Below are 14,618 nucleotides of genomic sequence, written 5' to 3' on the forward strand. Positions count from 1 at the left end.
CGGTCAACTCTCACATAATTAACCCCAAAACATCTTGCACGTCTCAGTCATTGTTTCATCTATAGAACTGTAGGATCATAGTTGAGCCTTCACTCTCTATGTCTAATGTAATTATAAGTGTGAAAACCCTGTGAAGCACACACACACATGTTATCCTGTTATATGTCTTTATGTGTTTTTTCAAGGAATATATTGAATAACTGTGTTGCCCAGAAACACCTACAAAAACATACATGACTTTGAAATAAATCTGAGTTGATATGCTGGAATGATTTGCTGTTAGTTGAGGGTGTCAAAAGGTGCAACAGTATCTTTTAATTCACTTTATTCTAAACGTATGTGTCTTTGTTTTTCCATGCCAGACTGTTTTTTTTTTTGGTTTTTTTATAAATTATGGAAGCTTAAATGTAACATCAAAATGAATGATGCCTGAAGATGAATGAAGATAAAAAAAAAAATAATGATCACCTAGAACTTTGAAAAGGCTGGATTACAAGCCTGGCGGAGGGGAAATTGCCCCAGGGGCCCCAGGCATCCAGGGGCCTCAAAAAACGCAGGTATACACTGTTTTTTAGTTGCCCTTTTTAAATCTGATATCGTTTACCGTTTTCAAAATTACTTTTGAAACGTAAATACATTCAGTATCAGATACTTAAATAGTTCAGGACAGGGAATAGGGGAGTGGGACATGGGTGCATACACTGGACGCATTTGCATGGATATGCAATGGAAGTCAAGCAAAAATATTCCTAAAACACAAAACAAAAATTCAGATATGTCACAGAATAAGCAATCAAGTGAAACACTAAGATGAAAGTACATCTACTCAAGTACTGAACTTCAGTGTAATTTGGAGGTTTTTTTTCTTCTCTTGAGTATTTCCTTTCTTGTGACTATACACTTTATACAACTAGACTAGGCTACATTTTGGAGGCAATTAGTGTACTTTTTCCTTATTTACTCTATTTGATTACTTAAGTTACAAGTTGCATTTTCGCATTTTGAAACTAATTGATTTGATCTGTGATTGGATATTAACAAAAATGGCAGGTGTCAGTTGCAGCCCCTGTGCCTCGCGCTCCTGCGCTCGCGCTGACTTTATGATAATGACATGGTAGTGGCGGGACTCAGCACCGCGGACAGCTCCAGCGCGTTGCTCCGCCCCCTCCTCCTTCGCGGTGACCAATCGCTGCCGCCGCCTCAGTTGAGCACTGGATACAACAGAGTGCGCCTCAGAGAGCCTGTCCGCCCAGAAAGAGGAGAGGGAAGCTGCAGTCCGGCTGTGATGCGTATCGGGGCTCTGCTGGCTCAACGACACTCGGATGGGATAAAAAAAAACAAAACAAAAAAAACCTCCCGGCCATATTTTACAGCTTATCGCGCGCGTGTATGTTTGTGTTTGTGTGTGTGTTTGTGTGTGAGGACTTCAGAGAAATGCTCCTGTAGCGAACATTATCGCCCGCGTTTTCTTCCCCCCCCCCCGTCTTGCCTCACATTTGGAGCTAACTTGGAGCTCGGACGTTGAGCAAGTTTTGTGTTTTGTTTTTTTTTGTATTAACTTGAATTACATTTGAGTCGCTCACTCGGAGCCCAGAGGCCAGGAAGAGAGAGACACAGAGAGAGAGAGAGAGATGGAGAACGAAAAGTACTTGCCGGAGCTTATGGCAGAGAAGGACACGCTGGACCCGTCTTTTCAGCACTCCCTCCGGCTACTGGATCAAGGTAAGAGTCCGTACTTGAATCCCGAAGTAAACACTTGAAGCTGCGTGTGTGAGTGTGCAGCACAGCGCTCAGGTCTAACATATCGCTGCTGGGCTGCGGGCTACATGACTCCACCAGCCCGCCTACTTCAGGTTATAAATAAGAGGGTTTTTTGCGAGACTACTTACAATTTCCTGTTTTCGGTCACACTAAAATAAGCGGAGGTTCGTTTTAAGCGTCGAGGCGTTTTTTTTGTTTTTTTTTGCCAAGTTGTAATGCAGCAAAAAGGTGCCACAGCCAGCCTTCTGTGGTGAGGAGCACAGAAAGCAGGGGCAGGTTCGAGTCAATTCAGCACCCAGGTCAACAAACTTATTCGAATTCAGCGAACACTGATCCACAAGACCACACGTGATGACATTCACACCCTAAATGAGCCACTGATGCTGGTTTTCCTGTCAAGCTGGGGAAACGTTTAAAAAACAAACAAGGGAACTGATGTCAAAGTGAATGTACGCACCGAAAATGCACCTCTATCAGTTGGGGTAACATAACATCACAGCCAGCAGCCCGTTGGAGGGAAGCAGCAGTGAAGCACTGAGACCACTTGATATCCCAATTTGCAGTCTGCAGTCATCTCAATCCCATGCAGACATGTGTAAGCCGTGTTGCAAGTAGTGGAATAATCACACTCTTATTCAAATGTACATGTGTTTCCCCCCTTTGAAGAAGTGGACGTGACTGAAATGGAATTTTGAACGGCTGGAGCGGCATCAGCAGCAGTGGCGGCACCGCTCGCAGACGCTTTAATTAATCCGTTGCACAGCCCTCTGCTTTGAAGCTGGAAGCTTGAATTTTTGTGCAAACACTTCCTCAGACGCAGCCTCGTGGAGCTCCTCATGTGGGAAGTGCACTGTTACAGCATCCAAGTGGCATACTTCAAGTACCACTCGTGGGCTTTGTCTCGGGTCTAGTGCAATGTTGTTGCCTTTAAAAGGTGACAGACGAGAAGCACTAGTGTGTAAACAGTCATCCTGCTGCACTGTGATTAATTCTATTGAAGCCCCAGATGCAGCTCCTGCACCAAGCTGTTTTTTATCCAGACAGACAAGTCCCATCTAGTTCCTGCTTCCCAAACTTGGGACCTCAATGGGTCATCAAAAGGGTTCCAGAGGGGCCTGGGCAAAGTGAAGCATGATTTAATTTTAATGTTGTTTACTTGCTGGAGTTTACCAAAGTGACAAAATAACAGAATTTACTTTCCTAGGTATACTGTCACTTTTCTAAAACTACAGTATGACTACAAGGCTGCAAATAATGCAATTAAAATGCTGTTTATTTTCTCAATTAATCAACTGGGAAATCTTTCTGGATTCTTTCACTCCTTCCTCATGCCAAATGCGATGTCTTCAAATATCTTGTTTAGTCCGACCAACAATCCAAAGATATTTAGTTCACAATAACGCAAGAAGGAGAAATTATTGGATTAATCAGTTAATAGAAAATAGTTGCTTGATTAATTTTTAATAGTTGACTCACGACTGCCTCAAATTAACTGAATCGTTTTCCCCCTAAGTTTCTTTCTCAAATGATCAAAAATGAAAAAAAAAAAAAATTCTTCCTCTCTGATAAAATCAGATTTATTCATTTTAATTTAGGTCTTGTGGTGAAATGAATTACGTTTCGGAATTGTTCCTGACATGAAAGAGTTTGCCGCTCCTGCTTTGTCCTGAGATAGCTCGCTAATAATACATTAATTGTAATGTGCCGGTTTAAGAAAATGTGGTGCACGCTTCACCTTAGTGTACAGAAATGGAAGACCCAGCGATTCCAATTTTAGCCCCACACATTTATTATTGCCTCTTAATACGGGGATGTGTAAAATGAAATACCTCTATACCTGTGGAACCGCTGCCTTCCTTTCATTCAGTGTATGTCGGAGTAATGGACTCAGCGGCTCGACAGTATCGACGGCGACTTGAGTCTTGTTTGAAAGAAAAGACTTAATGCATCTTTCAGGAAGCTGATTCATGTAAAGGTAAATTCCTTCCAGTCTGTGAGGAAGATAAGGCTGCGTTGTACTCAGCACTTTTTTTTATCAGCTGCTCCCCTTACTCAAATCTGGGTTATTCGTTTTTAAAGAACACATCCTCCTCACCAAGACTGGAGCGCTGAATAGTTGATGCCAGTTGAAAGACACTTAGCAACCACTTCCTTGACAGAGTCTCTCTTAAAGGCTTACATCTGTACTGCAGGTCTAGAGCTGTAGCAGTATTGGCCCATTCCCAAAATCAAATAAAAATGATAGAATGCTTTAAAGACGAGGCAGATTAAGCCATAAAAGAATTACAGATTGAATGTTTCCCCTGTGTTTTTTCAAACATTCAAATGGTTTTACCTAAGACGAGTTCTTCATATAAAGTGTTCTTCCAATAAAGTTAGTTTGTGATATTTCTGTTGAGGGCAAAGACTGCAGTTGGACACCATCGCAAGTGGCAGAATTAATCCGTGACATTTTATGAAGTAAGCAGAACTCTGCGCTGCACAAAATTTGGCCGAAACAGTCTGCCACAAACTCCAGAACTGTAAATACTGTTATCTCTCTCTTACACAACAGATGGAACACGATGCAGCTTAATAGAGCACTTCTTCTGCCATCTTGCTGATGAGTTCTGGACTTGATTATGCAATTGGCAGGGGAGGAAGCAGGGAACAGAGCTAGAGTAACTAGAGTTACTGCGTGCAAGTGGCGAATATGAGATTACTCCAGGTCTGGGGAGACTTCCATTCAGGAGAAATTAGGGGAGCATTGTGTTGGGAGCTCGGGGATGGGGCGGGCTGCTTTGATAAGTGTGGGCATTCACAGTGCTCCTTTCCCAAAAGGACCATATCTCTGCCCCTGTGACAAGCCTCATACAGTCAGCTGCAGACACTTGGAGCTGGAAAAATATCTTAAGCCAAAACAAGAGGCAAGCAGGACCAGCAGCCTACATGGAGTGAAAAATCCTCAGCAGCAAACTAATGACAGGCTTGTAGATGTAGAAAACACCTCAGGTGACATGAAGTTCATCTGTAATTTACATTAAATCTGTGCTGCTCTACAATATATGGAGGCACAAGGGGTGCAAGCAGCACTTACTTCCAGTGTTTGTTTATCAGTTATCATTTGGTATGTGAAGGTGCATCCTTGACCTTGGAAACAGTTTGACAGAAAAACAAATTAACTTTAGTCACTTAATTATTTGAAATTCTAATTACTGGTCTAACATGGGAGAAAATTAAATATTCAATCTGACCCCTTGCCCTCAGTAAACTATGATTTGCTGTTGTCTTCGCTAATGCAAAATAAAGAAAACTTGCAAGCCTTCCTAACAAGTCAAGGCACAAAAGCATCTGAAAGGTGTAGATAAATGTAAGGCTTTGTAAATCACAACTGCATTACCATAATGTTAGCTTGTCACTCAGTGCAGCAGTCACCACTAGTGAACTAATTAACTAATTAGTACTGTTCAAGTTGATTTCATTAATTACATTCATTTAAACTTCTTTTTAATTTTTTGGATTAAAAGTGACAGCCCTAGTCTACTTACTAGCTTATCTGGTCATGATTGATGGTTATGAGCTGTAGTTTAAATCTTCAGGAAACTCACTCATGTGAAAATCTAGTTTCCTCTCATCAGGAAAACAAATGTTGGCAGTTAATGTTTCTGAAGCCACTGATGGGTTCACTTTTGTACATGTCATCAGCTACTTACCAAATAGTTTTGTTCCCAATAGTTGTTTATTTTCTCGAGGCTGCGTTTAAACTTTTTTAAGTGTGAAACCACTGGATGGTTTTAAGACACTGTGACATTTCCAGCTGTGTTCGTGGTGACTTCAGGTGGTATTTTTAAGCCAAAACATGTTTTTTGTGCCTAAACTTGGCCAGATTGTAAGAACACTGTTGTCACAACTTTAAATTGAGTACCAAATCGAAAAGCTAGTCAAGATGCATCGCAGAGAAATGTCAGGATTCTTTGAAATTACCTGTGGTTTGCAGAAATGTGTACTCATAACACATATTCTGGGGATTTGGTTGAAATATCAGAAGATGGCCTGTCTCTATTTGTTGTAAAACCTTGTTTTATCCGCTAAAGAGACCCAAATTCTGTAATATTCAATTCAAATGTATATAAAATTAAGAGGAGTATACTTAATAAGATATTTAATTGATGAGGTGATTGTCAGAATCATTAACAATATTATTTTTTCTTAGAGTAATGCCTGCACACAAATGTATTTAAATGGACAATAGTTTGATCCCAGGTTGGCTCGTTATCAGATCTAATGCTTAACCTTCCATTTGGCCCAGGGTTATAAATAATCCGCCTCAGTCTCAAAAGTAATTAACATGTTTAACAGGAGCACATTTAAAACTGTATGAAAAATATGGCAATTCTAAAGAGCGCTGTCACACAGACAATTATACGTCCAATATATAAAATGATATATTATTTAATAGTTAAACAAAAGAAAACATTCAAGTATTGTAAATGACATAAAGAACATAATTATTATCATTATGAATATTGTGATTATCAAAGCTGTTAAGACTTATCATTACAGCGTAATTCACACGGCTCAGCAGTATATAAATATTATCTTTGTGTGATTTTCGTAGAAAGGCTGTGTAAACAATAACAAGTTAGTGGCTGCAGCAGATGTATTCTGTTTGTTCAGTGTGTGGATGTGGAGCAGCGTGCAGGCCACTCTGAATGTTTCAGGACCTCTGGCCCAGTTTGGACGTCCTAACCTCAGCGCTGCACATAAACTCCATATCTATTGCTTTTTAATTGGATATTCCACAGCAGGAGCCCGGCACAATGTTTGCATTACATTAACAGCCTCGGAGAGCTTCCCCACAAAGAAAAACAATAACAAGAAAAAACACCAACCCCAAAGACCTACATCGTCAGCACAGACTGAGCAGGTGTGGGAAAGTATCCTTATCCTATGATGCCCCGCCGTTAATTCATACATTTCCACCTCATCAACAGAACAGAGGGATATTTTTAGTCGTGCTTGAGTTGTGCCCCGAGTGAGAGCAGTTCCTGGGTTAGAATGCCCAGAAGTGAACAAAAATAAGCTTTGGCAAAGGATCAAAGGCAGCGATATCGTTTTGTTGGGGAAACAGCGCTTGATAGCGATAATGATCTGTAGATCTGCGGCTGGCCGACAAGCTGAGCCACACAGTGAGGTGGAGGCTCAGCTGCAGCCCCGGACCTGCCCGAGGCCGAGAGCTGACTGGTGATTTGACCCGGGGATGTAGTGAACTTGCAAGTGAACTGGAAGAGGGCAGACGGGGGAGCTCCAGCTACCCGCTTTGCATTCAGACGAGCCGTGGAAGGCTGCTGACAGTGGAGGTGTTTGCAGAGCTCTGTCTCGGCTTTGTTACAGCTCTCGCTGGAATCGATGTAGGCCAGGACAAAGACAGGCAGACCCCAGCTATATAACCTAACAGCATCTCATTTACACGACACAACGAGTCACGTAGTTGCATTGATTTCACTGCGTATGCTGGATGCATGTTCTCACTCGTTATGGGAGCTATAATGAGCCAGTAATGCTGTGATTTAGTACTTTCCTGACTCAGATACAGCACTTGATAGGCTTTAATGCAGTTAAATGTCAAACCTGAAATATTAATATGAGTGCTCTGTGTTCCTCTGCATGTAAACAAACAGACACTGTAGTTATCAATGAGAAGTCATCAAATATATCAGTGCTGGAACACAGCCATGTGCAGTTATTTCTAGCTCCACCTGGATGAGCATAATTGACCCTGTCTAACAACTGGAACGTAGCCAGAAAGAAAAAAAAGGGGCTGAAGCTTAGTCAGCTTTATTAAGCCATAATCTGTCAAATGTGTATGATATTTGTCTTGTTGTTGAGTTCGGCCCTCAAGGAACCCAAAAAGTTTTAAATAGCTTAATTAGGAAAACCTCGAAACTTTTCGAATTTAAAATGTGTGAGTAGCATCAAGTGTTGAAAACTGCCAGGAAAAGTTGGAATCAAACAGCAGGAAACAACTCTTCATTTCTGACTTGTGATCATTTTCTCCTGAACTTACAACAAAATAAGGACACTGCTAATTTTACACAGTTTGTACAGGTATATTGTTGTAAGGCTGCAACATCAAACACTAGGGATGTCCCGATCAGGTTTTTTTTACCCCAATCCCGATCCGAGTCCTTTAATATTTAGTATCTGCCGATACCGAGTCCCGATCCGATACTCTATTTTCCTAGATAATACAGCTGCATTAAGCAAAAAAGTACCTGCATCCAAGCTGTTCCTTAATAGGTTTTTTTATTTTGTTGAAACAAAGTATATACTTTCATATGGCTCTTTCTTATTCTGCATTATGCTATTACAACATTGGCCTCCACCTTCCTTGTGTTAGCAGGTGAGTCTGTGACGCTGCACTGTGACAGCAGACCCTCATGTAAAGCCAGCTGAAGTGTGTGTGAGACGCAGCTCACGCTTGGTACCTCCATATCATCCTTTGCTTTTCATATTCTTTACTTTGTCACATAAAATGACGTGGACACGTTGCTTATCTATTTCAAGCGCGTTCAGTATCTTCTCGATTGCCTGTTTTACATGCTCTGCTGTATGAGCCCATGAAACTAGTGCGCATATACCGGCACGTTGTAACTCGAAAGGGGAGTAAATGTAATGCAGAGATGGTAGGGCATACCGGGGATTCAAAAACTCCAGGTGACGAAGAAAACCCTGATCCTCTACCACGGAGATGAGCTGGTTATCCAGAGCGATTCATTTTATGACCCTCTCTGTAATATCTGTGGACAAGTTCGTGGATATATCTCTTAACTTTTGAAAGTATCCACGACTGTTTGCTGCTTCAGTGTCCTTGCCTGTACGCTCGAGTGAACACGTTGTATTCTTTGAGTTTTTGTTTTGTATATGCCTTATCAACTGAGTAGTATTAAATGCAGCTCTGCGAAACGGCCGTATTGCAGATGTTACATGTCGCCGTTGGACTGCTTTCACTTTTGAACAAGTTTGCCAGAGTAACGCTATGCGCACGCGTCTGCGTTCTGCCACAAATTGTGCTCTGACCTTAAAAAAAAGAAAAGAAAAAAAAATCGGGCTTGGGTCCACGTTCAAAATTGTTGATTCCGATCAGCGGAAAAATGCCCAGATCGGCCCCGATCCCGATCCTACAGATCGGATCGGGACATCCCTATCAAACACAGATAGACTTAGAGGTTTAGCACACAAAAGCAAAGAGAGGTATTGAAAAAAAAAGTGCTTAAAAATTGGTGCCATAACTCAGATATCATAATGCTTTTCAGTGACTGCACTGTGAGTCGAACAATATTCAATAACACGTGACTGTCCCTGTATGACTTTCTCTGGGCCTGTTTTCTATTTAAACCCCCGTTGACGAGTCATGCCACAAAACAGATCTCATTAGTTGCATTCTCTCCTCTCCAGCTGTTGGTTTGCTGGTCTTTTGCTCGCATCTCAACAGCGATTCCATCATCGTCCATGCAATCCCATCCTCCATATTGCGAGGGGTACAGTCTCCACCTGGTACAAAGCTCGCCTCGGGCTCAGCTTGTTGATTTAATGTTGAGACTGTCAAATTTTAATGTTGAACATGCTGTCCTGGTATAAATGCTGCATTCATATTTCAAATGCCACAAAGATGTGCATTTTCCTCCTCCACCTGCATGCATACGTTGCCGAGGGCTTGCCTTGAGCTGTCTGCTTGGACAACTATCTGAGCGGAGACTCTCAATTAAAGCGGCTGGCCAAGGCAGCTTAAATAATGTAAACTGCACTTGTTTAGGCCAGAGTCTGCTGGAAGCTGATATTACATGTCTCATTCAGAAGTGTGGCTTGGTGGGTCTTTGGTATGGCTGGGTAAGGTTTGACTTTTTTTTATGCAATTTTTTTTTATGTCATAATGTACCAAATGTAGTACCATTTTAGCAAAAGACTAATAGTTTATTACATTTACACAAATCATGAAAAGTGTTGACATTAATGTCGGAGCTCTCTAGAAAATTGGCCAACATTGGCCTACTTCATTTATATCAGTGTATATGTTATCTAGGGCTGGGACGATGCGTCAGCGTAGTCGACGTAATCGACGACAGAAATTCGTCGACATGAATAATTTGCATCGACGCGTCGTCCCAGACAGGAAGTGGTAGTACCTGCGGAGGCTGAGAATAGCCCCTCTCACACAGAGATGCTGCATTAATGCCGCAGCAGCGGTTCGTCAATTCTCCGCCGTTGTTCATTCACACAGAGCGAAGCACCGCTGGAATAAAGACGAACCGCCATGTAATTCACACAGAAAGCTGCGCTGCCGCTCCTAAAGAGACGTGATGGTACACGTCATGATGATGACGTCGGGGTGTTTCCCAGGTGTGTCCCCTGTCGATCTAAACCCGCGGACCGTTTATAATGTGTAGTTATTGAGAACCCGGCCCCCTAAACATCCTGGAAGGTAAAAGAGTTACGTTTTTCGCGCTGAATTACATTATTACATAATCGCGATCAGTAAACAGGTCGCTGACTTTGTCACTTGCGGGGACAGAGGCTGTTTTCTGGGGGAAAGTTCACTGAAGCCTCGGTCGGGAGGGCTGACCATCATGGTGATTTCTATCAACACAACCACTTGAGTGAGTTAAAGGTTTTTGCCGGTGACAGACACTGTTTTTCATGCAGAAATGTGATGAGTTGAGAGTTGGGAGGACAGACGCTGCTCCGCCTACAACTGCGGTATCTTTTTTCCTCATATAAGTTACAAACAACAGTTACAGTTACTACGTTACTTTTGTTTGGTCATGTAACGTTAAATTAATCGTTAGATTAGTCGACTAATCGAAAAAATAATCACTAGATCGTTTGAAAAATATTGTTTTGGACGGCTCTAATATTATCCAGTGTGTGCTGAAATGAAAACTTTTTTTGTTTTAGAGATCATATTGCAGAATAAAGATTCTTGGGCAAATTTCTAATGATATTTCCAGTAAAGTTTACTGTTTCAGTGCACTGGTGTCATTTTGGACAAACTGATGTCTGAAATGATGGGCTCTAGGTAATGTTATGCTACCTTGGGGTCCCCCTGCTGTGTTCTTTGCAGATTGAAGTGCAAGGCAATGTAGTTTGGGAGCTAATTTGTCTTGTTTAGGATTAACATTAAAAATTCAAGTCAGCATTCACGTATTTTTAAACAGATCATAGTCGTACAATGGCCAAAATAGCTTGCGGTATGGAATGAATAGGACTGCTGTACAAGAGATGTAAAAGTTAGCTTTCAGCCTCATTGATTAAACTAACTAGTGAGCATATGATATACTGCAATGTGTTATTTCTGGAGTAAATAGCCTAATTGTTAGTTGATTCAGGAAATTAAGGGAAATAAATAGATTTGTGGCACACTTTTTAAAAAGAGGTATGAAGTATTTACGAGTCAAAAGGCTAAAGTCCTTGTAAAGTCAAAAGTAATTTGTGTTAATGTACAGTACAGGTCAGGCTGAGGGTTAGAAAAAGAATTTGCATAAAAATGTCTGGTGCTTTAGCCACATTTAATTTGGTAAAAAAAACCAATTCTTTCCATTTCAACGGGCGGTTTAGACATCTACCTGCAAGGGTGGATATTGAGAGGAGCCCTGGTCATCTCCTCTGCGCCACTTACAGATTCATCAATAATCATTTTATTGGGTGATAATGTGCTCCACAGAGCTGCCGGCCAGGATGCAGACAGACCAGGATTACATTGGATTAGTTTGAAAAGCAGGAGAAACCCCGAGACTGTATCAATCTGTTTACTGTGCCTGAGGCGGAGAGACAAAGGGAGATGGGGATGGAAAAGAAAGAGAGGGTAGGAGTGGGCTGGCAGGGCTGTAGAGAAAGTAAGAGTCTCTTTCCCCGGGGAAAGGTTATTTGTAAGGGGATTGTACCAAAGTCTGTTACAAAAGGGAAAATGCAATCTGAGGGGGGTGGACAAAAAATGGAGGAGCGAAATGGAATGGGGGTCCAAATGGAAGAGAAAAAAAAGAGGTTATGGGAGTCCTGTCATAGATGTGTTAGTGATAAATAAAAAAGTTCAGCCTTGAAAGAAAATATAGAAACTCCCAGGCTACTCTTGACCCCTGCTTTCACTCCATATGCCTCAATCTCTGCTTTTGTAAGTAAAACACATTTTCAGTGTACTTACTGTACTTACAGGTGAAAAACCCAAAGGAGTGGTGTGTCTCATCCATGACTCAATCACTGCCGCTGTGATGAAAGACATGTGTGATTTCCCACTTCTTCCTCAAAGGAGGGAAGCGGTGTGAATTCATTGCCTATTCATTTTTGACACTTTGGAAGCTTTCCAAACACATTCGACGCTCAGCACATGTACAGGAACATCCTTTTATGATGAGAGAGTTTAATTTTAGTTTCAGATTCAGCTACCAGTGAGGGTATTTTAAGACCAGCTCTTTATTGTCTTTATTTTAAACCAAACATTTCAAATATATTTGACTTTGCAGCTTGTTTTTACTTGAAGCGGTCCCTCCTGTGCGCCCCTGCCTTGATCTCCCCGCGCCAGCCACCGCATCCCTTCCCCTCCTCCTTTTTATGTCATTTTGTGCGGTTGGCACCTCAATAGAGTGGATTGCACTGGATTAGCTTCTCCGCCTTTTCAACTGATCCGATCCATTTTGTGTAATCCAACTCAATTTAATTATGTTTATCGTTCCACCTCGCTGGTGCAGAGGAGCAGCAGCACACCTCTACCAAGATAAGCCCAGGGACCTTGTGCCTTTTTGCTGGCAGAGTGTCTGCCTGAGCCTGTTGCTTTATAAACAGATGGTGTAAGTCACCTACACTCTCGGTAAATACTGTGTAAGGTACAATATTATGATTCAGAGCTCCCCTCGAACATCACTGTGACTTGAAAAAAATAGCCAAGGTTGAAGATGATAACCTTGTGTTTTTTTAATGCTGTTATGGGAATTTGTACAGTTTAGCAGGTTCTCCATCCCTGACACTGGGAGAATTAATGTGCCCACCATGTATGGAGTCTTCCTTATTACCTCTCTGAGTCCAATCCTTTGCATTAGATATTATTCAGCCAAAAAATGATTTTCGAGCAGCATCTAGTCAGTGGGCACAGTTCAAGGGCTCACAGATATTGTATCGTAGCAATTTTGTTGCAGGTTAAATGTATTTAATTCCAACAGAATTTCTATTTGTGTGAAAAAATTGCCTCCAATCCAGTCTCAGATACTTTTAGATTCAGCGTAGTAGACTGTGCTGAGCAGCAGATGTTACAGCCCAACAAGGGTAAAAGGAAAGAAGCTCTGTTTTCTGTCCTCAGTGCACCTCTGTTATTCGCACCGCCTCCGTATGAACTCTGGTTTATAACCCCAGTTATGATCTATTATTTTACACTTGTACCATTGTCAAGTAAGTTGTTTTGTATTATTATATATATGTATATATATATATATATATATATATATATATATATATATATATGTGTATGTATATATATATATATATATATATATATATAATAGTTCTTAAGGAAACCTAAAAATAACAACCAGAATACATTCTTCAGTGATGATAAATGAATGATAAATGTCACTGTGATGACAGTAAAGAAACATTACTAAACATAATCATTCTTCCATAAGTAACCATTACTGGCAGAGATCCTTTTTTGATACTTTAACATCCGACAGAAATTGCATTTAGTCATCTCTTTTGTTGTCAAAAATAATGTCAACATGCCAATGTTTTAAATGTATCCTTAATAGTTCTTATTATTAAATGAAATATGTCAGAAACGCTGCTTTTGCTCTCAGCCGACTGGATGGGCGTGTCCCTTTTTGTGTTTGATTGACAGCAGCTGACAGGCTGCCAGAGTCCTGCTGTTACCCTAGGAAAAAAGAGACAAAGTATTCCACATGTCATGGGCAGACACTGTTGTATTTTTGGTGTTGTTGAAGAGCAAGGACAACAGCACAGCCACCACATCAAGCGAAGGTGTCGGACAAGGCGCGTGTTCCTGTTTGTCAGTTGGAGCTAAGAAGGAAACAACTAATGTGGGTTGTTGTTCAGAGTCTGTGGTTCTTGTGTTGTGTAGCAGGCTGCTGTCTTGCTGTTACAGATTTGAATTCTGGGGTGATCCGGCAAGGACACAGCATCTGAACATGGGGCACATGTTCTACCAACTGAGCTCCAAGGGCACCTCTTTGATTGGCTGTATCAAAATATGTTATCATCGACGTAGACAGATAGCAGTACAGCATTATGTCTTAGTAATGCTAGCGGGCGGCACCATGAAACCAGAATGAATAATAGAAATTCCTGTTTGCTTTTTGATCTTAGGGGAGATCCCAAGACAAGGAATGTACAGAGTATATATGTATGATTTAGCCATGGGTGGAAGAAGTACTGCTATCTTTTACCTCAGCAAAAGTAGCAATACTGCGGTGTAGTGTGATTTATATTTTGGTTAATCTCAATATGCAAAGTGTATAGCGGCCTAACTAAAGTTGTCGGTAAGTCTGAGTAAAAAGTACAAAACATGCCTCTGAGCTGTGGTGAAATAGAATTGAAAGCTACGATAGAGATACTCAAGTAAAATACAAGTATCTTACAATTGTAATTAAATTCCGCCACTAGTTGCAGCCGGCAAGAATCATGCAATTCAATTTCAGCCAGACCCAAAGTATTAAATGTCCTGCTCACCTTTTTGCAAACAGAAAAATAAGAGGAGGCATGAATGTTTAATGAGCGAGGGTGGTGGGATGTCAGTAAAATGAAAGTAAAGTGTACTTTCTGGGTTTTTGGAGCAGTAAAAGTTCTCCTGTGTTGTACTGAGAGAGGAGGAGAGACGG

General features: G+C 41.2%; 1 protein-coding gene across 2 annotated transcripts in view; it reads left to right on the top strand.

The window, feature by feature from the left end:
- Nucleotides 1-1,185: 1,185 nt before the first annotated feature.
- khdrbs3 (KH domain containing, RNA binding, signal transduction associated 3) overlaps nt 1,186-14,618 on the top strand; it is a 122,241-nt gene continuing 108,808 nt past the window's right edge. The window contains exon 1 of one of the 2 annotated variants that reach the window (XR_003983666.1): nt 1,186-1,722. Coding sequence is in view for 1 of the 2 variants with exons in the window: in XM_030413079.1 (XP_030268939.1) it covers nt 1,632-1,722 (91 nt within the window). In the remaining variant the exon portion in view is untranslated. The remainder of the gene's footprint in view (nt 1,723-14,618) is intronic. The other variant, XM_030413079.1, reaches the window with a different exon arrangement.

The sequence above is a fragment of the Sparus aurata genome, chromosome 3 (genome assembly GCF_900880675.1).
Source record: "Sparus aurata chromosome 3, fSpaAur1.1, whole genome shotgun sequence".
Classification (NCBI taxonomy): Eukaryota; Metazoa; Chordata; class Actinopteri; order Spariformes; family Sparidae; genus Sparus; species Sparus aurata.